We start from the raw sequence: 27633 nt of genomic DNA, 5'->3' as shown, positions 1-27633 counted from the left end.
GAAATAAATACTTTCTGAATGTTGACTTTTCCTTTTAGGTGCTCTCCATAGTCCTGGTTCTTCTGTGATATTAACTCCTTCCTCATTTGGCTGCCAGTAAGCTATATACCAATTCTTCTTTTGAACTCATTACCTTCCCCAAAGAATTTATAAACAGATTAAAATAATATCTTCCTAGGAACTTTTACACTTTAATAACAGACTGATTTGATTATACGTGCACTCTACAATCTAGTCAAAATAGCCTTCTCTTCCTTCCAAAAAACATTTCATCTCATCTGAGTGCCTTTGCTGGGCACATACCTGACTTATACCCCCTTCTCATCCCTGCCTCTTAGAATTATTAATTTCCTTAAAACCCAGCTCTAATGCATAAAGCCTTTCTTAGGCTTCCCAGTATATCCTTCTTACTGAAACCATCTTGAATTTATTGTGTGTATACTTCTATATTTTCATACTATCTTTCCCTTACAAAATACTCTTTGAGAGGGGAGCCCTTTTCAAAAAAAAGCATTTATTAAGTGCCCACTCTATACAGACAAACCTCATTTGTACTCATTTGTCACCTGACAAATATATATCATTTAATCCTTACAACAATCCTGGGAGGTAGGTGCTATTATTATGTCCTTTTTATAGTTAAGGAAACTGACCCTGACAGAAGTTATGTAATTTACAACACAAATAAAAGTCTGAAACCAGACTTGAATTCAGGTCTTCTCAACTTCAGGCTCAGTACTCTATCCTTTGGCCGCCCAACTATTTCATTTTTCATTTTCACATATCTGGCACCTATCAAAGTACCTGGCATGGTGATAGTTGATAAACTATTGATTGAATGGTCATAAGCTCATAGTTTTGGAAGTCATCTAGTCCAATTTTCTTATTTAATAGCTGAGTAAACTATGGCTCAGAGAAGATAAAAGCTTTATTCATGGTCACATATGTATCAGGTGGCAGCACTAAAAAGATGGATGTCAATGTGTCTCATTCCCTGTCTTTAAGTGTAAACTCTTCCCTCCTCAGAAAGTCTTTAGTACCACTAATGGATTTCAGAGTCAATGGGGAGACTCTTGTGGATGGAATAAACTTCTTGGTACCCTCTGAGTTAACAGTGAATAATGACTAAGAAGCTATATGTCTTTCAGGAAAATCTGGATGTGATTACCCCTACCGGTCCACCACCCATTCTGTAGTTCAGTGCTTTGGCTGGCAGGTTAAAAACAAATAATGGGCTTCTCTACTTACACTGTGAGTAAGTGGTTCCGGTTCCACTAACGCTGAATCTGTTTAAGTGGAGTCTATGTGTGACCACATTCTTCTGGGGTTGGAACAGTATGATGTGCACTTTGGGTGCAAACAGACATCCCAGGACCACGAAGCCACTCAGGCTGACAGAGATGCACATGGTTGTGGTCTGCACCTAGGAGGAGAAAATTTGCTTGGTAAGTCTCTCTGGCTGTTGAGAGATATGAAGACAACTAATAACAAGGACACAGAAAAGCACACTTCACCAAGAATTATCAACAGTCCAGTTCATTGTAGTTTTAAAAATATCAGTAGTTTGATAATACCTCCTCTTTGATTCATCAAGAATCAAATGAGATTATAATTGTAAAACAATTAGCACTATACCTATAAAATACCCTATAAATGTTGGTTGTGATGATGATGATGGGAATTTAGATTCCCAGAGTACTGTACTTATAAATAAAGAGAAGTGCTTTTGCATTACTGCATACACACTTTAATAGTGCTGCACTTTAAGTTATTCTGTTCATTTTACTCCTTTGTGAATTATAAGCATTTTCTTATCTGAAGTTTTGACTAACAGTGAATTAAACAATGGCTTTCATGAAGATGGTTTCAACCAGAAAGGTTGTTATCTTTAAGATTCACTGCAGTGTTAAAAACAAATGGATCCTTTTTGAAATCAAACTTCTTGTTCTTGCTAGGAATGCTATCCCCTTAATTATGAATTTCCTTTTCCACATTGAAGGTAATAGTAACTTCTGTTTGGAGCTGAGACATAAAATGTAAGGACAGTGTGCTACAAAACACCCACAAACACTCCACAAAAATGCAATTGAATATTTAACAAAACAAACAAAAATGTATTTCAACACAGATAATGTTGATTCGTGTGTTTTCTAAGTCAATACTAGCAGCAGGTATCTGTTTTTATTTGTTTGACATTATTGGTCTAGAAAATCTTTTATGTTTATCTTTTCTTTAGTTTTGTCAAAGTTTCTAGAGATTAAACAACCTTTCATTCTTCACTCATTCTCTTCTATGGGTTTCACTTAGCTTTTTGCTTTCAGAGTGATCTGACCTCCCTTGTCACTTTATTCAACATCACTGACAGTAGTTCCTAATTCTTTCCTCTTTTATCTCTTAAGGCATTCCTCAAGGCTCTTTGCACAACTTGCTTTTTTCCCTTCTGTGCTATTATCTGGATAATGGCCCATCGATCTCTCTATTTAGTTCCCATAGGTATGCTGGCAACATTCAAATTAGGACTAACATACATCTCTGAGATGGGACCTTCAAGAGGCCTGTTCCTGAATTTTAACCTTCAATGTATTGAAGTAGGAATTATGAATTTCCATGGGAATCCCTGTTTTCTGGCAAGGAAAAATAAGTTTCTGGGTCACAGGATACCTTAGTAAACACCAAGTATTTATCCTTTCAGTTAGTGATTTCATTTATTCATAGAATAGGATAAGAACTATATATTTGTGATTTTATTCATACTGAGAACTCCCAAATGAACAAACTATCAATGCAGGTTGACACATTTTCTGAAACTTAACATTTTAGAGAGTTCTCTAGGTAACTGACACATATTTATTGTGTGACTGTAGGCAAGACACAGCTTCTCCTAGATAACTGAGAAGCTGTATCTTGCCTACAGTCACACAATAAATATGTGTCATATATGTCAGACATAGGACTTCAACTCAGATCTTTCTGGTCCAAGGCTAGTTTTCTATCCTTTGTGCCACACTGCATTTATTAAGTGTGGGGGCAACAAGGTGACACAATGAATAGAATACCAGGCCTGGGGTCAGGAAGACTCATTTTTCTGATTTTATATGTGATCTCAGACCTTTACTAGCTAACTGTGTGACCCTGGGCAAGTCCCTTATATGCTTCGGTTTCCTCACCTGTAAAATGAGCTGAAAGGAATGGTAAATCACTCTAGTATCTTTGTAAGAAAAACTGGTCATCAAGAGTCAGATACTACTGAAAAATGACTGAACAATTACAAAACTATATACAGAATATTGCTCTGATTTTAGAGATATAAATGATTTTTCCTGTACTAATGAAGTTTACAACTTAGTATACTCATAAACAGTTAGAGCTGGTGAAGACCTTAATTAAACATCATCCAACCTCAATCTCCTTATTTTGCAGATAACAAAATTATGAGGGATATGAAGTGAGAGAATTGATGACACAATGAATTGTCTGGGCTTAGAGTCAGGAGGACATCGTTTCGAATCTAACCTCAAACACTTAGAAATCTTGTAAATACTAGGCAGATTGCTTTCTAACAAAGTAAAGTAAATTTCTGGGTCACAGGATTCATAAGTAAACACCAAGTATTCATCTTTTCAGTTACTGATTTCATTCATTAATTTATTTATATATGATAAAATAAGAACTGTACTGTGATTTTTATTGATGTTGAAAACTTCCAGATGAAGAAACTCTAGCTACCAATGCAGGTCTTCAACTACCAAATGGAGATTTGGTACCAATTTTTTTGGTACAATTTTTTTTTTAATATCTTACAAGGTTATTGTGAGGATTAAATGTAAAGGATTAAATTTAAATATTTGGGCATTTAGAGACAGTGCACCATGGAATGTGACAGATGCTTAATTGCTTGTTCCCTTCCCCTTCCCCAAGGTCACATAAGAAAATAGCCTAGTCTGTTCTTCTGATTAGGAATCCAATTTCTTTTCACTATACTTTTCCAGTAGGGAACATTACATAACAAGTATATTTTGTTGTTGAGTAGTTTTTCAGTCACGTCCAATTCTTTGTGACTCTTTGTAGGATTTTTGTGGCAAATATACTGGAGTGGTTTGATATTTCCTTCTCCAGCTCATTTTACAGATGAGGAAATGAGGGTTAAGTGATTTAGCCAGAATCACATAGCTAAGATGTGTCTGAGGTCATATTTGAACTCAGATTTTCCTGATTGTAGTCCTAGTGCTCCACTTAACTGCCCAATAAGTATGTTAGAGAGGCATAAAACAAAGGTTTTGAGCAAAGTCATTCCCAACTTGGGGGGAAAGGAAGGTTTTGTTAGCTAGGGGGCATAGTGGGTAGACCACCAACCTTGGAGGTAGGAAGAACTGAATTTAAATCCTGCCTCATATTTACTAGGGACAGACTTTGGGCAAATCACTTTAGCTTCTCATTCTCATTTAGACTAAAAAGTTGTAGGTGTCACCCTGCATTTTTGGAGGCATATAATATATATAACATATATATATATGTATGTATATATGTTTATGTATACATACATATATATATATATATATATTATGACAAGTTCTCCATCATCCTTTTAAAATCTTGATGCCAATAAATTCTCAATCATCCTAGATATGTTCTTCCTTTAATATCCAAATAACTAGAAAAAATCATCTGTATTTATCACCTACTTGACAGTCATAGTAGGCAGCAGTGACCAGAGCTTTGTTGCCATGAGATATATATCCTCTGTGTTATGATTCTCCAAGTAGTTACATTTTGCTATTTTATATAATTAGCTCCCTCCTATATCTGGATCACCTGGCCTATATCCTTAGGGTCTAGTCACCATAGAATCATTCTCCTGAGTCTGTCTACCTGTTTGCCATTTCCCTTTGCCACTTCCCAAGAGGTTGAGATATTGAATAGTATTAGTCACATAGATTAGTATGGAAGCTCTCATGGAGATAACCTGAATTCATGGTGGATTGCCGTCTGCAATATACCTCTCCCCAAAATAAATTTGTTCTGGACACAAGAATTCTTAATTATGGAGAGGGGGTTTAATCTCTTCCAATCTGATTTATGATCTCACTATTTGATTGAAATTACTCTCTCCAAGGAAGGTGGCCAACCTTTTGAAAAGGCCACTGTATGTGGAGGAGCAGTGAAGCTCAAAACAAGGGTATCCTGGAGACTCCTGAAACTGTCTCATCAGAGCCAATGTGAACTTTTTAGTTTGAACATTTATACCATAGAAATCATTGTCTTTGCATATACATCAAGCTTTGATTTATTATTTTGATGATTTTCTAGGCTTGAAGTGTAGAAAATGTTAATAAAGCAAATTAATCTTCAAAGTGTATTGAGTGATATTTTTTTCCCTTTCCGAGAGCTGATTGTTAAATATTTACCAGCATACCACCAGCACAGAATAATTTGTTCTATTGGTTGCCTTTACTAATTTTTCCTTTTTAATTAAGTTAAACTTCCCATGGCAGAAACTAGGCATGGACCCACATTTAACACCACCTACTAAGATAAGATCAAAATGGGTCCAAGATTTAGGCATAAAGAATGAAATCATAAATAAATTGGAGGAGCATGGGATGGTTTACCTCTTGGACTTGTGGAGGAGGAAGGCGTTTGTGTCCAAGGGAGAACTAAAAACCATTATTGATCACAAAATAGAACATTTTGATTACACCAAATTAAAAAAAAGTTTCTGCACAAACAAAACTAATGCAAACAAGATTAGAAGGGAAGTAACAAATTGGGAAAACATTTTTACAGTTAAAGGTTCTGATAAAGGCCTCATCCCCCAAATATATAGAGAATTGACTTTAATTTATAAGAAATCAAGCCATTCTCCAATTGATAAATGGTCAAAGGATATGAACAGACAATTTTCAGATGATGAAATTAAAACTATTTCCACTCATATGAAAGTGTTCCAAATCACTATTGATCAGAGAAATGCAAATTGAGACAACTCTGAGATACCACTACACACCTATCAGATTGGCTAAGATGACAGAAACAAATAATGATAAATGTTGGAGGGGCTGTGGGAAAACTGGGACACTGATGCATTGTTGGTGGAGTTGCGAAAGAATCCAACCATTCTGGAGAGCAATCTGGAATTATACCCAAAAAGTTATACCCTTTGACCCAGCAGTGCTACTACTAGGCTTATACCCCAAGGAAATACTAAAGATGGGAAAGGGTCCTGTATGTGCCAAAATGTTTGTGGCAGCCCTTTTCATAGTGGCTAGAAACTGGAAAATGAATGGATGTCCATCAACTGGAGAATGGCTGAGTAAATTATGGTATATGAATGTTATGGAATATTATTGTTCTGTAAGAAATGACCAACAGGAGGAATGCAGAGAGGCTTAGAGAGACTTACATCAACTGATGCTGAGTGAAACGAGCAGAACCAGGAGATCATTATACACTTCAACAATGATAATGTATGAGGATGTATTCTGATGGAAGTGGATTTCTTCAACATAGAGAAGAACTAATCCAATTCCAATTGATCAATGATGGACAGAATCAGCTATACCCAGAAAAGGAACACTGGGAAATGAGTGTAAACTGTGAGCATTGTTTTTTTGTTTGTTTGTTTGTTTTTCTTCCCAGATTATTTTTACCTTCCGAATACAATCCTTCCTTTGCAACAACAACAACAAAATTCGGTTTTGCACATATATATTGTACCTTGGATATACGATATTTAATATGTATGGGAATGCCTGCCATTTCGGGGAGGGGGTGGAGGGAAGGAGGGGAAAAAATTCGGAACAGAAGGGAGTACAAGGGGTAATGTAAAAAAAATTACCTATGCATATGTACTGTCAAAAAAAGTTATAATTATAAAAAGTAATAAAAAAAGTTAAACTTCCCAACCATTTATACATATGTCTCAGAACTTTCCTGGCATTTTTCCAGGGCTCAGATTTTTCTACAAGAAAAAAAAACCTTGGCTTCCCTGTTTGATTTATGCCACTCTAAAACAAACAATGAAAAGGAAATTCATGTTTTATATTTTTAAAAGAGAATTGCTAAAGGAGTTTATTTCCTTATGACATTATTTGTTTTTTTTCTGAGGAATCTTCTGTTGGGTAGTGACTCTTTTGGGGGATAACCATTTTAAACCTCTGTATCCAGAGTTCAAACAAATAAATACTACAATTATTTGTAGTCCCAAACTCCCAAATCACTCCTGCTGATGATGGTTCCATAAATATTCCTTTAAAAGGAGGAATAAAATATACTCAGAGAGACTGAGTTAGGAGATAGGGTAAAGATTCTCTCTAGAAGTAGGGGGGGGCACGTGAAGCAATATAACCCTCATTGATCTCTACCAGTGAGGAGAGAGTCCCATATGAATGGCCTTTGGGACTTAAGTTGCACAAAGTTCTATAGTTCTCCGCTTTAATTAAGAGAAAATAAATCTATACATTACTTAGTGGTTCCTATAACCTGAGCTTTTTTGAACTTGTTCCCAAAATATCTCATTTTTCTTTTTCTCCTTTGGACTGTGATTTTATGGGACATCCCTCTCCTAGGAGCTCAGCACTTGCTCTGCAATTTATGGCCTTTGAGAATTGCCTAAGGGCAATTAGAGGTTAGTCATTTATCCAAGAAGTTGTTACTCAGCCAGTATGAAGTAGGAACTATGCTTGAACTCATGACTTCAAAGAGTTACAGAGATTGTTACATTTTATAGACTAAGGTAATTTTTCTAATTCATGTTCAGCTTTCCTAATTTTTCTTGTTCATATTGCAAAGTACCCAACATTTCAAATTATTCTGAATGACCTGTTAGGTAGACTAAATATATTGAATTGTCAGTGATTGCTTACTTGCCAGAATTTTAATTGTTTTGGGACGTTTTCTCTAGTCAAACTTGTTTCAGGTTTTATGTATTGTGGGAGCTGCCAATGTATAAATGTTTTTAGGGTGAGAAAAATGACTTTCTCTCTTAAATTAATCAACAAGCATCAAATTAGGTTTTTTCACTCCCTCCTATTTCCTCATTCAGAAATCAACTGCTATAGGCTCTTCAGGCAATCTTCCCAACTAGGAAAACTTAGATCCGATCAAAAAATTTAAAAATTCTAATTTGTATGACTTAGTAGATTCCTGCCCATTGCATTTTAGTCAGATAGGACTTAATGGAAGTTAAATTGTCCCTTTTGTTTAGATTGCCCCAACTGAGGTAGACTGGGAAGAGACAGATCTCTTTCTCTCAAACTGAGTGATCAATCATGTCCCTCAGAATTCCATTAGAAAAAGCCCACCTCTTATTATAATATTCTCTCATTATTTGTTAACTAATCAGAGTTGATTTTTATCATCAGGAATACCCACTCTTCCAAGGAAATGTAAGCCTTGAGTGGGTTCCAAGAAGGATCTTTGGTTTAGGAGAAACAGCCAAATGACCCTTTTGTTAATTATTTACTAGCATAATTAATAAAATTGTTAACTAGAAACTATATCTCTTGAAATTTTATATATCCAAGGGATATACCAGCATGATAAATAGGAGCACTAAATTTGGCATATAGATGTTATACACGAAGTTTATAAAATTTTCTGTTAAGGTTAAACAAATCATCTTGGATGACTCTAGAAATTCATGGCCAGTAGTAACTTATGAAAACAATTCTTGGATCAAGATGTTCAGGGCAATTTAGGAAATCTCTCCAGAACAATTGAGGAATGTGTTTAACATATTGAAAACCCAGAATGCATGAAAGTATTATGAGAGGGAAATTAGACTGAGGTCTTCACATTTTAATTGCATTGTGTAAAAAAAATAATATAAACACTGGCATTATTATTATTAGTATTTGGTTTCTTTCTATCAGGTGTGGTTAGAATAATTGTTATTTATTTATTTTTTTAGTGGGAACCTTTCATCAACATGAGGGAACTCTGCATGTAGAAATTTCTTCCTCCGATAGTTATATAGCTTATCTATAAATTATAGGCTCAGAACATTGTCTAGGATTTAGATTAAAACAAACATACACACAACTGCACAAGTCATAGCACTTAATTTCAGCTCTTTCTAACTAAAAGACCTGCCCTCTAACCACCGTGCAACACTCTCTATGTTAAATTTAAGAAGCACATTCTAAGGGGATTGGATCAAAGATTTAGATCAGGAAGTGACTCTAGAAGCCATTCTGGCTCTATAGATGATGTGTGTTGTCTCCTCCTATTAATTATAATAATAGTAATAGCAATAATGATGGAGGCAGCTAAGTGGCTCCTACTGAGCTTCTATTGAGTCAGGCTTGGAGTCAGGAAAGCCTGAATTCAAGTTCAGCCTGACACACTTACTAGCCACTTCTGTTTGCCTTAATCCACCAGAGAAGGAAATGATCAATTGTTCCAGTATCCTTGCCAAGAAAGCCACACTTCCTTGAAGCAATACTGCTGCTCTGTGGGCCATGCCATACTTTTATTGAAAGGACTCTAACTCTTGCCAGGTTAGGGCTCATTGTGACATTTATTACAGAAAGACTGTGCTAGGAGATCTAAATGAGGGATGTTATCTGTAAGGGGCTGACTTAATTAAGCACTAGTAGGTAAAGAAAAGGTTAAAAGGGGCAGAAAAGGCATGAGGGACTTACTCTGTAGTCGCTTGATGTCACATAGAATATCGGGAGAAAGGCCAGCCAGATGATACAAGTGGTGTACATGGTAAAACCAATGAACTTGGCTTCATTGAAGTTCTCGGGGCACTTCCGCGTTTTGAAGGCGTAAACAGTACATAAGATCACCAGGATCACGTCGTAGGAAAGGGAAATCAGCATACTGGAATCCTTCACATTGCATTTTAGGATCACCGTTTCCCGCTTCTCTGGTAGGGTGTACCTGCGCGTGCCTGGAGCCTCCAGGATGAGCCACACCGACACCACTACAATCTGGACCAGGATCAGACTCAGGCAGATGAAGACCTGAGAGCTTGGGCTGATGAATTTTGGCCTCTGAGCACCATTCTTGACCCCATTAAATATCCGGGCGATGCAGTTTGTCTTCGTCAGTAGGGCTGCGTAACACACTGCGAAGGAGCTGCCCAAGCCCAGGCGTCGGAGAGTGCAGATGACGGGTGACGGTTTAGCGATAAAAAAGAATGTCATGCAATAAGAAAGACCAACCCCAAAGAGTAAGATGTAGCACAGCTCCCGTCCCGATGCTTTGACCAAAGGGGTGTTGTTGTGCTTGATAAAGACTGTCACGACCATACAGGTGCACATAAAACCCAAGCATGCAATAGTGACAGGACCTATGGCCCAAGCATCTTCCCACTTGATGTAGTCTTCGGGGAGGTCATAACAGCTGGACAGGTCTGGGGTGGGCCACTGCCCAGGTCCGCAGTCCACGCAGGTGAACTCATCAGCCAAGTACTCAAAGGGCTCACAGGGAATACAGATCCAGCAACAGACATCCCCTGGTTGCATATTCTTCATTTCGTTAGGAGCACACGGATCGCTGCACTGGGAGGTGGGGATCACGCTTCGGGACCAGTGGATTGAGTTAACATCCAATGACAAAGTTTCAGCCCAGTGACCAACCTTCAGGTAGGAGTATTTGCCACCGATATACTGGAAATTGAATACATTGTATCTACCCATTCCATCTCCATAAGTGTCAAACTTGACAATGCTATCTATTCCTTTGTTTGGATTGAAGGGAGCTGTGAAATGAAAATTGAAAGAGAAAAGAATATGGTTTAGATGTATTCAAGTTTTTTTTTTAAACTCAACCACTCATTCAGAAGACTTTATTTAAGTTAGCATATTGATTCTAAGACTAAAGCATTTAATCAATTATATGTTGAAAGTATTAGTCTAAAAAATAGGGCCATTCCAATCAAATTATCAAATTCATTCTGTTTATGTAGCATATATTGTTCGTTGACTTACCAGTACACATAATTCATTTTCTCTCTTCTTCCCTCCCTCCCTCCCTCTATCCCTTTCTTCTCCTCTTCCTTTCCCTTCCCTCTCGCTCTCTCTCCTTCTCCTTCTCCCTGTCTGTCTCTGCCAATCTCCTGTCTCCCTCCTCCTTTCCCCCCCCCCCTTTTACCACCTGGATAATGTAAGTTCCTTGAGGGAAAGGGCTATTTTATTTGATATTCATATCTGTAGGATAAGCATAGTGCCAGGCTTATAATATACACTTAAGGTCTTGTGGATGTCTGTGTGTGTTTTGAAATAACTCAAAAGAAATATAAGATGCATAAATTTAAAGAATACACATCCAGGTGTTCGCATGAACTATTTGTGCCCAACCTATGGTAGCATTCTAAGCTCATATTATTCTGATGAATCACAGTTGGACACATTGTAACATTTTTTGGTCCTCTTTGAGGACAAAGGACAAGAACCAGCCAATCAACATGTTCTTCTGGAATGCATGCATGCATAAATGAATAAATAATTAAAAAAAGATTTCTGACTGAACCTGCTTCTTAATTCTGAGAAGAATTCTTCTCTCATCTCCATCATCCCTTTCTTGCTTTGGAAAGTTATTCTGATTTTGGTTGTGGATTTGGAGTCAGAAAACTTTAATACAAATCCGGGTTATGCCATTTAATAGCTTTGGGGTTTTGAATAAATGAGATAACCTTACTGAGCCTTTTGCTTGTAGAAAAGGGAAAGCATAATTAAACATCATTTACTTCACAGAATAGCTGTGAGGAAGGGACTTCAAAACTTTAAAGAGTTATATAAATAGCAGTTATCATTTTGGTGGGTATTATTATTGTAATTAAATAATCATTAATATTTCTCCAGAGGCAGCTTAGCAAAGTGGATAGGGTAGACCTGGGATAAAAACTTGCCTCTGATATATATGGTCTGATTGGTTGTGGGCAAATCACTTAATTTCTCCATCTTTCCAGACAGTTCTCTAATGTTATGAATCTCAGAGCAAGTCCTGACCTGCATTGGCAGAGGGAGTGTCCTCCCTTGGTGTCTCTTGTACCAGTGAAAACACACAGGTGTGTCCTTTCCTTCTCTCTATTTCTTTCCTCCCTCCCTTCATTCCTCCCTTCCTCCCTCCCTTCATTCCTCCCTTCCTCCCTTCCTCCCTTCCTCCCTTCCTTCCTTCTTTCCTTCCTTCTTTCCTTCCTTCTTTCCTTCCTTCCTTCCTTCCTTCCTTCCTTCCTTCCTTCCTTCCTTCCTTCCTTCCTTCCTTCCTTCCTTCCTTCCTTCCTTCCTTCCTTCCTTCCTTCCTTCCTTCCTTCCTTCCTTCCTTCCTTCCTTCCTTCCTTCCTTCTTTTAAGAGCATCTGTAGATAAGGGTATGATATCATATCTGGAGGAAGGAAGGAGAGATTAGTAAACTGTGATGTGGATGTCTCATTTTGCAGACTAAGCATAGAGATGGAACCAAAAGTTAATATCAAAATGTCAAAAGAAAACACAAACACTGTTACTTTCATACATTTTAAGGCCCTCTCCTGGTTTGTGAGTAGTAGGAGACCAGACTTAATCTTTCTAATTTCCAGGAGTCAATTGTAAAGTGAATTTAAAGTAGGGGCAAGCTTGTTCCCTGGGTTTGCTTTTGAAGAACTGGAAATCCCTCATGGTTCCTTTACATGTATTGATTCTTCTCATGCATTAAGAGCTAGCCTTACATCTCAGTCTAACTTTGAAACAGTTAAAACTCAAAAATCAGAACTTTGATTCTCCAAGTGATCAGCCATATAGTACTTTAGACTGCCAAAGCCTTCAAGAATTTCTTCCTTTTCCTCAAGATGAAGTTATTCAAGGGAGCATGTAGGCATTCTAAATAGAAAAGTCAACCCTAACCTCTGTAACTTTAGTTGGGCGCTCTCCCTCTCCCTCTCCCTCTCCGTCTCCCTCACCCTCACCTTCTCCCTCTCCCTCTCCCTCCCCCCCTCTTCCCCTCTCTCTCTCTCCCTCCCTCCCCCCCCCCCCCTCTCTCTCTCTCTCTCTCTCTCTCTCTCTCTCTCTCTCTCTCTGACTAGGAAGCTGCAGGACAAGCAGTTCTAATTGCCAGGAGGAGGAAAGCAGGGTTTACTATTCAGTGATATGTATTATTATTTTGCCTAAAGCAGCTCTGTCACTTCAGAAATGAAAATCCTTCTCCCATCCCCTGGGATTACACAGGCATCAAGGCTTCATTTTCAAAAGTAGCTTCCTCTGAACTCTGGTGAAGACCTCTGATGAGGACTTCTCAGTTTGGCTCATCATCCAGTTAGTTTTGATGCCATGTTTTGAAAAAAGACAAAAATGACAGAAGTGACAAATCTTCCTAGAAACATGGATAGAAATGAGGCTATCTGTGTCTTGAGTATATAGCATCCCAAAAATCTCAGTGCTGTTCTATGTTTAACTTCAGAAATAAGTGCTACAAACTTTAAAAAATTATTTAAAAGCTTAATTATGGAAATTTAAATTAGTAATATGTTTCTTTTAAAATTCAACACAATCATTATCTTGTGCCATTCTTAGTTATGGTTGATTTTTAAACTTATAAAACTTTGCACAGATGGTGCTCAGTGAGTGAGAAAATCACACTTAGAATCCTAGCCTTAAGGTCACATAAAAAAATGAAGTTTTGATGCATATATGATCTTTTTGGTATAACCCCTGTAGAAAAAGATGTATAAACATAGATCAGGTGACTTAGGTGGCTAAGTAGAGGAACCTCCTCGACTAATCCTCTGGTCTGAGAAACTGTTATCCAGGAACTTACAAAGTTATGCAGGATAATTGGCTGTCCCATCTTGTTAAGGTTAAAATTTTATTATTCAAAGTTCACAAAGATAAATGAGAGAAATTTTAGGGTAAATTTAAAAATATGAGCTCTCAAATATAATTTTTTGGGTAAATTTGTAGCAGTTATAATTCTGAAATTATAAAACAACTTAAAAACTATACTAATAGTTTAAAAACTATAATAGTTAAAAACTATACTATACTTATGAGACACCTTGTAGTATTATTTGGGGGTTGGGGTGGGATAAGCCTTTATAAAGAGCTTATTATGTGCCAGGAATTGTGTTAAGGGATTTACAAATATCTTCTTTAATCCTCATGACTCTGTGAGGTAAATGTTAATATTATCCCCCCCTTTTTTACACTTGAGTAAATAGAGCCAGAGGCTATGACAGACTCATCATCACACAGCTAGTAAATGTCTGAGGCTGGATTTGAGCTTAGGTATTCTCCACCAGAGGCCCAGTGCTCTGTCTACTGTCCCATTTAGGTGACTCTACATGAACCTGCCTACTTGGGAGGCAGTTTGACTCATTGGAGGAGTGTGGGAATTATAGTCTACTAGCCCTGGCTTTGAATTCTACTTTTGATAGTTGTAATCTTTGTAATCTTGGGTAATTTATTGCTTTTGCCTCAGTTTCTTCATCTATTAAAAAAGAATAATAATATCAGGGATACCTAGCTTAGAGGATGTTGTAAGGCTAAAAAGAATGGGGATGTAAAAATAAATAATAAAGGTTAATGACAAGGAAGAATTGAATAGAACTTTATTTTTCCTTCTCTTTAGTAAAGAAAAAATGCCACTTTTTAGAGTCTGATTGCAATATGACACTATTTATCAGTTCTTTAGTACAAAGTGCACTGGAAAGAATACTAGACTAAAAGCCTTGACTTTAGCTCTAATTCTGCCTTTGACACCTAGTAGATGGGTGACTATGGATAAAGCATATGACTTCTCAGAGATGTTTTTTGGGGATGTTTTTGGATGGCATCAATGGAATAAATTCTAGGTAAGGATCCTCCTTTCCTAATGAAGACTATCCCATACAAGTCATGATGAAATAATAAATCATGTCCATGTATTTGCCAAGAAAACTCCAAGTGGGATCACAAAGAGTCTGACATGATTGAAAAAATTACAGAACAATGAGATTTTTGGGACAATTTGTGCTACCTTTAGTGTCTCTCACACAGGTGTTTTATTTTTTGGCAAGGTAATAGCAGTAAGTGACTTGCCAAGGGTCACACAACTAATAAATGTTAATTATCTGAGACCAGATTAGAATTAATGTCCTCCTGACTCCAGGAAGACTCTCCACTATGCCTCCTAGATATTCCCATGTTGTTTTTTAAGGTATCAAATGAAAAAAAAAAGACATGTAAAGTACTCTGTGTTATTATTGTAGGTCAGTTATTACCTTGATCACATTTCATTATTCATAAGTACTAATGGATATTTTAGAAGACACTAACATCTACTTGGTTTCACTTTTATGTCATCCAGGTATTTCCCAACTGAATCTATTAATTTTTTTTTACATTGAACCAATTTTATACAGAATCCTTGGAAGTAAATGAGTAGCTTTTGATAGCTGGGTCAGTAGAGGAGAGAAGATAAAATAGTGTTTCCTTTAAAAGACCCTGGGAAAGTTTATGGGTTAAAGGGAGCTTCAACACTATCAGCTTCAGGGAATAAAGTCTTTCCCAAATATTTGAGAGCAAGCTGATTTGAGGATGGAACCAATTTAAAAAACTGAACCCTTGACTGGCCATAATTAATTTACCCACTGATTATGAATAGACTCACGAAAGCATTTCTTACTAGCTATTTATCACCTGAGCTTAACAGTTGGGGCTTGGTGACACTTAGACATCCCCAGGTGCTCAGTCTCATGTATGAAAAATGCTCCATAAGTACAAAAGCTGTATTAAAAAAACCCTGAGTGTTTAGGTGAAGGAATATTTTAAAAAGCATAATTTCTCAGAGTGTTTATGGTTGTAGAAAAGGACTATAAAGATCTTCTTTGGTTTCCCTGAAAAATCAATATGTTAATGGTTCATACATATTCCTCTTATTGCTTTTCTCTCATTTGTGTCATTGTTGAGATACTCTAGCACTCAAATATGCTGTTATTAGCTTGGCAGATAGAAGGAGAAAAAACTGAAAGGAGTTTCTTTCATCCTCAATTTAAGGGGTGTGTATTCGTTTCAACCTGGTGGATTCAGTCTAACCTTCTGCAGGCTTTATTTTCTCTGGAATTCATTTTCTTCTGGTTCAAATTGTCATGATCTTCTATCTGGTTCTTTTGAGTTGAAAACTCCAAGAGAGCACTCAAGGAATCTAATGTTTTAGTTCCTATAATTTCCTATAATTGTATTGTATCCCTAAATTCATCAGTAAGCTTTTTCCTTACTCCTCTATCTCCTCTAACTTGCTGTGTGTTTCATGTTATACCCCTACAAAAATAAACTTTGTTGTTTAGTTGTATCTGACTCTTTGTGATGCCATAAACTATAGTGTCAATTGAAATTTTCTTGGAAAAGATACTAGAGTAGATTGTCATTTCCTTCTCCAGTAGATTAAGGCAAACTTTCCCACAATCACTCATCTAGTGTTTGAAACTAGATGAACTCATGTCTTCTGACTTCAGGTCATTCTCTCTCTTAACCCACTTAGCTACGGATGCCTATTGATTGGCTGTTCTCATATATCAAGTTCCATCTCCCTAAATGTAGCTCTGCTATGGAAATGTCTTAATTTTTATTAATTTTTTAGGAAGTCACTTAAACCACCTAAAATTTCTGTCCACATTTCTCTGAAATTAACTACAACATACCTACATAATTAAACATGGGTAAAAATAGTCACTAAGGTATGAAAGCATTTTCAGAAGTCCACTTTGCTTCTTGTGATTAATTGTAGGTGTATTTACAGGACATTATTCACAATAAGTAATGCTGTTGCCAAAAAGTTCTTAGAGGATGCAATTGGATTAATATTACAGGATTGTGGGAAAATAAATCTAGTGTTGGAAGAAGCTTTAGAAATCATCTAGTCAAATTTCTTGATTTTACAGCTGAGGAAATTGAGATTCAGGGCATTTAAGGAAACTAAGCCCTAGAGTTAAGCTTGAAAGTTGAAACTCAAGTCCTTCCATTCCAAATCCATTTCTTATTATAATGGTACTATTGGTACCAAAATGCTAGAATATAGGAAGAGAAGGAAAGGAAACGCTTAAGAAGTCAATAAGATTATTCCCTCCATCTCTCCCCCTCTTTTCTCAGAGTCCCCAAAGCAATATTTCATTTTCCTGCTTACTCCACTGAAGTGCATCCATCCTTATACAAAAAGGATGTACTCCAAGCCATCTGGATAACAAATTCTAATGTCGCCATTTTCGAATAGTTGACAATTTAAAGTGAGGTGGCACATTGTTTTAGGAATGGGGCATGACACTGAAATCCACAGAGTAAGATTTGGAAGAAGATTCTTCTGGTACAAGCATGCAATTCAAATGTATTTTGAATATTTTTCACATGCAATCTTGGCAGTTTTGTCTTCGATCTAAATTGATTTCTAGAAGAGTATTGGCTGGCATGTTAAGGATACTAATTTCTTAAGTCACTCCTCCTAGTTTTGGTTTCTTGAGAAAAGGGAAAAAAACTCTTTGAGAGTGAGAAAGGTAAGCTCTCTTCCTGATACTTGTAAAGCTCAGCTATTACTTTCAGAAAATAGATCAATTATGCAAAACTCCTTAAGCTTCACTAGATGGTGCTGCAAAAGCTTCCAAACTGTTCTGAAAAATACCACTTAGTTCATGTTTTTTTCCCCTAAGAAATGTAGTACAGCAGGTGGTAAAACTTGAGATAACATCTCAGGTTTAGTGTCTATACAGATGAAGAGACAGATACTCATGAGGCAAAGTTTTAAGGCTCATAGTTTCTCTTCAATGTCACAAACTGAACTCTTCTAGCTTTTAGTGATATGAACTGTTTCGAATTCAATTTAAACTCTATATTGGGGACCTTTTCCCACTGACAGATAAATCTGTTTCTCACATTTACAGCCCACTTATAATAAGCCTAATGGATGGAATATTGCATCTGGAATCAAGAAAACTTTAGTTTGAATTCTTTTTCAAGCAGTGTGAACCCAGGCATGTCATTTTACCCATGAGTCCAAGTTTCCTCAGACATAATGTAGAATAGAGCTCTAGCCTGAAGTCAGGAAGACTCAGCTTCCTGAGCTCAAATCTGATCTTAGACTCTTATTGGGAAAAATCACTTAACCCTATCTGTCTCAGTTACCTCATCTGTAAAATGACCTAGAAAAGGAAATAGCAAACCGTTCCAGTATCTTTGCCAAGAAAACCTCAAATGGGATTAAGAGACAGAGATGAATAAAATGACTGATCAGTATCACATCAGAAATCTCATATTTGTGGTATTAAAAGCCTGGTACTTCCTATCTATGTGACCACGAAAAAGTTACAGCCTCTCTGAACCTCAAGCTCTTTTTATGACTAGATAATCTTGAATATTCCACTAATTACAGAATCTCAAAGTTGCAAGGAAGCTTAGAGGCCATCTATTCCAAACTATACCTGAAAAAAGGATCTGCTTTGCAGGATGCTTAAGAGTTGGTCATTAAATCTTTTGTTAATGACTGCAAATATAGAAGAATCCAGTCTCTTCCTGAGATAGCCCATTCTACTATTGGAAACTCAAATTTTTGGGAAGATGTTCATGAATGCTAATAGACCTAAAGTTGTCTCTCTTTAATTTCTACTCATCATTTCCTGATCCATGCCTTGATCCCCACTCTCTCTTTCCATTGGGAAGTTTGTCCTGGAATCTCTATTATTAGGAATTTTTTGTATTTCATCACAAATCTCATTCAATTGCATTTTAGCTCCCACTTTTGTATTGTCTTCCACTTTTAGAAGGTAAGTTCCTGGAGGGCAGGGAATTTTGCAGTGCCTGGCATATGCTAATCCCTTAATAAATACATATTGACTTGACTGTGGGATCAAGTAGGATTCATATGGATCCCATATGGGATCAAGCAGGATCTTCCATATGACAATCCTTAAAATATTTGAAGGTGGCTATCTTATTCCCCCTAAGTTTTTTTCTTGTTTAAACAGTAATGTTCCTATATCTTTTAGATAATATACCACGAATTTGAGGTCCTCACTATCCTTCTCTGGAGACTCAAGTTATCAATGTCTTTCCTAAAATACAGTATCCAGAATTGTGAGTGTAATACTACAGATGTGTTTGACCATAGCAGAGTATAGTGATACCTCTTGAATACCTGAAAAGTACTGCTTCTTCTAATTCTGCCAAATTATTTTAGCTTTTCTAGTTTCTATATCACACCATTAACATGTTGAGACTGTAGTTCAATGAAATCCCTTGTTCTTTTTGATATTATCATCTTTTTTAGTTATTCCTCCCCCATCTTCAACTTGTGAACTTGATTTTTGAACTGAAGTGTCAAGATTTGACATCTCATTACATTACATTTCTTCTTATTTGTCAAAAAATCTTTTTGAATCTTTTCTGTCATGCAATATATGAGCTCTGTGTCTCTGCAGATTTGATAAGCTTTCCATCTATGTCTTTATCCAAATCATGGACAAAAGTAGTAAATGGTCCAGGGCCAAGCATAGATGCCCAGAGCAAACCAAGGGATCCTTCTTGGCAAACTGATATTGAACCATTAAGGCTACTCTTTGAGTGTGACTGACTGTACCACTATTCTGAATCCACCTAGCTGTCTAGCCCATATTTCTCCATTTTCACTTACCAACAACATAATACTTTGTCAAATCACTTTTTAAAAACTTAGGTAAATTAGACATTAGCTAGCTGTGTGACGGTAAATAGATTTATTTAAATTTTATCATATCTACATCCTATGATAAACTTGAACCTGCTTTGAAAATGTAATTTATAATAATAGCACACCTCTTGACAGGTTTTTTTTTTTAAAGAATCACTTTGTTTCCCTCTCAAATTGGAACTCCCCCAAATGGACATTTCAGGCAGTGGCAGGCCATGGAGAAAAGGAAGTTTGATGAGAATGATCAGTGGGATGCTCTTCAAATAACAACATGCAGGTCACTCAGAGTAAGCCCTTGATTAAAATGTTTGGATACCTCTCATGAGATCAGGTTTTGAACACCAAAAATTTTTGAAGGATTAAAATAAAGAGAAAAATAAAATCTTAAGTGCAGGAAAGTTTGTGGAAAGGTCTCAAAATTTTTTTCAATCCAAGAACAAAATTTGAAAAGATGAAGTCCCTTTCTTTTGTCCCTACTTCGAGGTGTAGACACTTATCTAAAAGTGAATCAGTTATACATTCTTGGTTCCCAGAATGCAGTGTTGGTACTTGCACTAACAAAGAACATTAATTTGGGATTGAAAAGCACACAGTTCATAGAAGCTATTCTTTGTGTGTGTGTCTCCCTCCCCCATCCCTTTTTTGAAGTTGCAGTGGGAAAGTTCCATGTTAAGCTTTATGAGATCTTCCCTTCAAGATCATTTTTAGGATTTGTATGGCATCTTTTGACAATCTGCAGTCACTTTCTGAACTCTATCTTGAGGATCCATTGATAATATCAGTATTAAGAAATACACGTCATTGATTATTTATAGTTTCGGCTTGCTCCAAAGACATACCTATGGCTTTGTAGCCTCCAAAGTCACTTATCTCTCCCCTTTTCCTCCTCCCCCCCACTGTCCATCCTTTTCAACTTCTCAAACCAGTTTTCCCCTACACACTCTTTGTCACTCAACTAGCCTTTATTGTTGGACTTTTCCTCTCTTTGGAAATAGCAGTCAGCCCAGTTGGGTGTCTCCCTACTGTCAATCACTTCCCAGTGAAGAAGAAAATTCCTGTCTTTAGATACAATAAATGACATGTAGCATTCTTTGTAGATTGGAACCCATGGAGACAATAATGATTCAGTGGAGAGTTAACTGTGACTGACTATGGGAATTTTCACAAATATGCTTAGCTACTCTTGGATTATCTCCAGAACGAATATTAGCAGCCAGAGAGCTGTTTGGCTTGATAACTCTCATCAAAAGGTTTCGATTCCTTGTGGGGATGGAAATTATGGGTGCTGCAGTCAGAGGGAAAGCTGGCTTAGCATAGCAAAACATACAGGATAATGAATTCAGATCCCACTTCTCATGCTTATTATGAGTGTGACCTTGGTCAAGACAGACTTCCTTGGTCCTCAGTTTCTCTTTTTATACAATGAAGTAAATAGAATAGAAATCTTTATGTGCATGTATGTTTTTAATGGAATTTCATTAAGTTGTAGAAAATAAGTAAAAAAGTATCACCAATGAAAAGCTGAATAAAACCCCATGTTCATGATTAAAAAAAAATCCAAACTTCCATTCACATTGCCTTTTCTATGCTATGTTAAAATCCTAAATATTACAGAAATGTGCTACTTTGAGTGACAGCTGGAAAGTGAAACTCTATTTGTATAGAAAGTGAAACTGGCTGAAAAAAATCCCATTCAGTAGAGAAATAATAAGTCAACAGATCAAACTATGAAAAGCACATTTAGAAGGGGAGAAAATCGGGAGCAAGATTAATCACTGTAGGAGCTTAATCACACTAAGAGAGGAAGAATTTTCAAATAGGATTTTTCCACTTTCAGCAAACAATGTCCCTCCTCCCCTTATAAAAAGGGGAGCAGAGTGGAAATTTCATTCAGTTTTTAAGGTTGAACTTTCTGAAGATAAGCAGACTGGCTTAGAATTGAATAAACTGCCATTTCAATAGGTGAGGCCAAATTAATTTCTACTCTGTGTTTTCTTGCTGTGGAGATATATGGAATGGGGAGTTTTCTTTTAGCTTTTCTAGAGTATCATGTCAAGGGAACACAGGGAATATAAATTACTCCTCCCAAACCCTACCATTCTATTGTTAACCTGTCATCTACTTTCTAAAGTATTGTACCACAGCAGAATTCTTTGTCTTTATAGACGAGGGCTAATTTACGGAATTTTATAATTGAAAGCGACCTTGAAACATCATGCCATTCATTCCCCCTCTTTGATTTATTCTTTCTTTGTGTATATAGGTATATATGTTAGATAAAGTTTAAAATATATTTTATCCTCTCTAATAAGAAGTTTAGCTCCTTGGAGGCAGGGATTGTTAATTTTTAAAAGTTTGCATCCCTACCATCTAGCACAGTACTTGGCACATATTAGACCCAAAATAAATGCTTGCTGGTTGATCCATAAAAGGTCATGAATTGTTGTCATAATAAAGAACAGAGTTAAAATAACCTGAATGGAATATAGTGGCTTTTTTTCTCTTCTTTTCTTAATTTACACTTGTCATATTGATATTTTGCATGCCCTTTTGTATAAATGGTATGGCAGTCACAGATTAAATTCTTTTGTTGTGGAAAATGTTCATGAAAATTAATTGGTTCTGGGATCATTTCAACTCAGATGACCCAGACATCCTAATACCATTTTTGAATCAAGAACAAAGGATGAGAAGGTAGCTAGATGGCACAGTGGACAGAGCATCAGCCCTAGAGTTCAAATCCAGCTTCAGACACTTAACATTTACTAGCTATGTGACCCTAGACAAGTTATTTAACCCCAACTGTCTTGCAAAAAAAAAAAAACAAGTGCGAGAAAAACTTCAATATGTACACAGTCTTATATCATAGAGTAAGTAGATTTTTAGGCAAAACTGCTTCCTTGTCAAACTTATTAGCTACCTATATGTGCGTGAATTCTCTATTCTGTTTACTTCCCCCTTATAGTTTTACCCTGACAATGTGAGCAGAAGTCTGACATTGGAATAAAGATTCCTGGGTGAAAATTTTGCCTTTGACACATAACCAATTCTATGTCCATGAGGAATTCATAATTTGTGAATGCAATTGGGTGTGTGTGTGTATAGATTTTTGGCATTCTGGGGAAGCCTACCAACTCATTATCAGAATGTTTTTTTTTTTTTTAAGTCACAACTGAAAGAAATGTTAATTTTCAGCTAGAGGTTAGTGTAAACAAAGATGTATTATTTTTTTCCTAGCCAAGTTCACTAATATCCTGAAATTTATCCTCAAAATCTTCCATGGACTAAGATTGAGAAATCTTTCTCTAAGATGTAAAATTTAAAGCATAAGTTGCTGATCTATCATGATGAAGAAAAAGTTTACACTGGAAGTTTCTAATATAGATAAAATTTCAAGACTTAACAAAAATTTTCTTTTTACCCTAAAATCATGAGAGAGAATTATGAAAACAACTTAATCTCGGTGTCTAGCCACTCCAGTTTTAGAATTTAAAAAAATCTTTGAGAAGCTGACCATAAATGTATCAATCTGCACGTATATCGTCATCAGAATTAGTTCTATACTAAAGTATTTGATTGGAAAAGTTTTTGTTCAGCACCACCAGCCTACTCTTTTTGTTCTTTCTTGCCTTTAAGCAGGCAGTCAGTTAATAAAAAATTAATAAGAGCCTACTGTGTGCCAGGAGCTCTACTGTGCTAAGCACTAGGGAAATAAAAGACAGCCAAAACAGTCATTGCTCTCAGGGATCTCACAGTTTAATGGGGAAAGTAACATAAAAGACAACTATATATAAACAAGAGACAGAAAGAGACACAGAGAAACAGAGACAAAGAGAGACAGAGACATCCTGGGAGTGGGAAAGGTGGTAGTTGAAGAAAGGGAGGGAGGAGAAGAGAGGAAGGAAAGAGGGGAGGGAGAGAGTGAGACAGAGAAAGAGGATAAATTGGAGATAATCAATAGATAGCAGGTGTTAGCATTAAGGGGATCAGCAAAGGCTTCTTATAGAAGATGAGATTTTAGCTGGGACTTAAAAGAAGCTGGGAAAACCAGAAGATAGAGATAAAGAGAGCAATTTAGACGATAACAACACTGAAAAAACAAACAACTTTGAAAGCTGTAAGAAATATGATCAATACAATGATGATTCAAGGACAAATGATGAAACATGCTCCGTATTATAGAGAGGTGATGGATTTAGGGTGAAGAATAAGACATATCTATTTTTTTGTACAACTATTGAGGGAATTTGTTTTGCTCGACTACACATATTTGTTAAAAGACTCCTCCCTGCCCCCATAGGATGGGAGTATAAGAGAAAATAAATACATTTCTGCTCAATTTTTAAAACTAGGTAGTAGGTAGTGATGGTGGTAGGAAAGGGGCTATAGATATGAAATGTTGCATGCGTTTTCAATTAGGTCATTGCATTATTAGTTTTATTTAAATGTTTTACACTTCCTCTGCCCTCAATCAAGGCACACAATAACCATGTTTTCTTCTCAATCCATTAGTCCTAAATTCAAAGAATTATTGATTTAGAGTTGGAAGAAACCTCAAAGACCTGCAACATTCTCATTTTACAGACAAGGAAACTGAGGTACAGGGAAGTTGAGCCTTGCCCAAGATCACACACATAATAAGAAACAGAAGCAGAATATGAACTGAGGTCCTCAGAAAGCATAGTATTGGCTTTTTCCAATTTCTCATAGCACTTCTCCTTAGGAGGTTGCTTTTCTCCAGAAGTCTGCATTTTAAAAGAGAACACTTGGGAGAGGGCCATGATTATGAAACCTATGATCAAGGATAAGCCCATTGTCTAGATATATCCACATATGAAAAGGAAGGAGTATGATTACATTGGTAAAGGAAGCAATGATTTTGCTCTCTAGATAGTCAAAACAGGGCCACTGGGCAGGCACCAGATTAAAATATAATTGGGAAATATTTAATAAAATAAAGGGAAAGAGAGAAAACATAGATAATGCTAATTTGTAGTTTTCTAAATTAACATGTAGCCCACAGGGATTTCTATATATGATTTGTTGGTACCCAATTTCTATTTGAGTTTCACATCACTGCTCTAGATTGGTTTTTCTCTAAGTGTCTTTCGGCAGTAGGGATTGAAATCTTCTTCTGGGGAGATGACAGTTCTAATAGCCATGATTTTGGGGAATAAGGCTGTTCAGCTTTTTTTGTTTGTTTTCTGATCTATGACTGGATCTCTATGATAAAAGAGCTATGAGAGGCTTCTAGCTTTGAATTAAAAGAGAATGACATAGTTGTTCCAAGACTTCAGTTGAATCCAGAAGCAGAGCACTGTCTGGTGGCCTTGAGTCTAGCAAGAGACTGCACATCTAGCATAATCCAATGAACATCTGGCAGAGACTTCCTACGTGTTTAATGGAGTGACATATGGCAGAGATCAGTCTCGAGAAGCCCTGGCAGGAGTAGTGACATGACAGTAGAAGAAGATATCAGCAACCCTCAACAGAAGAGTTATGTTTCCCTTTGGCTATTAAGCCCTGGACACAGGTCTTTATGGGGATGTCCCTTCACACGTGTGACCCCCTTGTCAATATGTCCCCTGTGTGAAGGTGTCTCTCTTAGCAACTCCCTAAGTGTATCTACTTTACCCACTAATGGTATACATATCTATGAGAGCATCTGTGCAGTGGCTTTTCCTGAGTTGAAATCTGGCTTTAGACATTTACTGGCTGTGTGATCCTAAACAAGTGACTTTGTCCTGTTTGCCTCAGTTTCCTAATCTGTAAAATGAGCTGAAAAAGGAAATGGCAAAGCACTCCAATATATTTGCTAATAAAACCCTAAATGGGATCATGAAGAGTCAGACAAGATTGAAGTGACTGAACAACAATAACAAAAGTACCAAGATAAAGATTTGTAAGGTAAGCTGTGGTTTTTCGTGGTTGTAGCCCCACAGCATATCTTGAATCTGGGATAAAATTAGCTTGGTGATTGGCCCTCTAAATTGATGGAGTACCCTAAGGCACTATACATGAATCATTGATAGTAGAATGTTAAATATTGCTATTGCTGAAAGACATGTTGTTGGTGGGTGGTAGGTTTTGAAGGAAGAAAGGTCTTTCCTGTGATCCTACAACCATAACACATAGAATGACTATAGAGTAAACACAAGTGCAAAGCTTTGCTTGGCTAACATCCTTGAAAGGGATAAAGCTACAAGTAAGAAGAGTAAGGAATGAATTAAAAGATTTAGGATTTTCATTTCTTTGGCAGCTATATAATATAGCGGATAGAGCACTGACCTGGGAAGCAAAAAGTTCAAATTCAGTCTCTTTAGTTCTTCCCTGATGTGTGACAACTTCTGTTTGCCTCTGTACCTTCCAGAATTGTTGTAAATCTCAAATGAATAATATTTGTAGATGCTTAGCACAATGCCTGACATATCACAGATGTTATATAAATGCTAGCCATTGCTGTTTGTGTGTGTGTATAATTATTGGAAGCGATTTGATGCAGTGGAAAGACCTTGAATTTGGACTCAGAGGACATAGATACAAATTTGGCTCTACTGTTCACCTATGGGAGATTGTGCAAAATTTAGTGTCTCTGAGCCTTAGTTTCCTCATCTCTAAGGTAGAATTTGGGCTAGATGGTTAGACCAGATGGCCTCTAAATTCCTTTCACCATCTAAATCTATGATTCTTTGATAGAGATAGAGAGACCAAGCAACATCTTCAATCTTTACTCACTCTACCAGTTCAGGGCCATGTCTAGTTAACCTGATCTATATCTGGCCACTGCACCCAGATAGCTCTGGAGGAACAAGTGAGGGTGGTGACTTTGCACAGAATTCTCTCACTTAAATACAATTCATTTGCATGTCATGACATCACCTCCTGAAGTCATGGACTTCTTTGAGAGAAGGACAAACAACAACATTGTACCAGTAAAAGTTAGCATGGTAAGTAGAATCTGGTTTCTTGAATGTGCCTTTGGGGATAGTTCAAGGGAGATAGGGAAAGTGTGAGTGAATATGAAGGCATAAGAAAGAAATTAGGTCAGGATGCTGAGTGCTTTCAATAATAATAGTTAATATTTGCATAAAAGCTGAAGCTTTTAAGAGGTTTAGGTTTCATTTGAACCTTAAAAATACCATATAATTATTCTTACCTACATTGGGCCTGTCAGACACGGTTTCTGATTTCATTGGTATATAGAACTCAGTGTGGAAACTACCTCCATTGATATATATATATATATATATACATACACAGACACAGACACAGACACACACACACACACACACACACATACATACAGAGAGAGAGAGAGAGAGAGAGAGAGAGAGAGAGAGAGAGAGAGAGAGAGAGAGAGAGAGAGAGAGAGAGAGAGACAGCTCATCTGAAATTTATAGTTCTGGAGCTAATATAATAATAATAAAAAAATTACAATTTAACTTTTTATTTAATGCCATCTCAGTTATTAAAAATTATTCCTGAATTAGAAAAAATAATAACAAAGTTCATTTGGAAAACAAAAGGTCAGGCATTTCAAAGATATCAGGGAAAAAAGATATAAAGGAAGGAGATTCAGCAGTATCAGACCTTAAACTATATTATAAGGCAAGAATAAAATTGAGCATAAAATAGATAATTTCAATTATTTTAAATTAAATTTTTCTTTTATAAATACAGCCAATTGTAGCCAAGAATAAAAGGAACACAGAAAATACAAACTCTCATAGACAATCTCAAAGATAGGATGTGATTTCATTGGAATATTGCTGTGGTATAGGAAATGATGACCTAGTTGATTGAAAAAAATACAAAACATGGAGAAACTTGAACCTATGAAGGGAGATGCGATTCACTTACAGAGAAGGAGATTACAAGTGGAAATATGCATAGTGCAGCATATTTATGAATAAAAATGTGTATATATGTGTATGTTAATAGATATCTACACACATATAAATCTGCATTTAATTGTAGCCTTCTTTAGGGTAGGCAGTAGGGAAAAGAGGAGGGGAGAAAAATA

The 27633-nt window shown here is 36.6% G+C and overlaps 1 protein-coding gene across 1 annotated transcript in view; it reads right to left on the bottom strand.

Moving 5' to 3' along the window:
* GRM3 (glutamate metabotropic receptor 3) overlaps positions 1-27633 on the bottom strand; it is a 257047-nt gene that overhangs the window by 18432 nt on the left and 210982 nt on the right. Inside the window, exons 4-5 of the mRNA XM_074268542.1 lie at positions 9642-10708; positions 1249-1423 (exon numbers count right to left, since the gene is read on the bottom strand). Of these exons, the coding sequence (XP_074124643.1) occupies positions 1249-1423; positions 9642-10708 (1242 nt within the window). The remainder of the gene's footprint in view (positions 1-1248; positions 1424-9641; positions 10709-27633) is intronic.

This window comes from Sminthopsis crassicaudata, chromosome 5, assembly GCF_048593235.1.
Source record: "Sminthopsis crassicaudata isolate SCR6 chromosome 5, ASM4859323v1, whole genome shotgun sequence".
NCBI lineage: Eukaryota > Metazoa > Chordata > Mammalia > Dasyuromorphia > Dasyuridae > Sminthopsis > Sminthopsis crassicaudata.
This window is presented reverse-complemented; position numbering and strand designations above follow the sequence as displayed.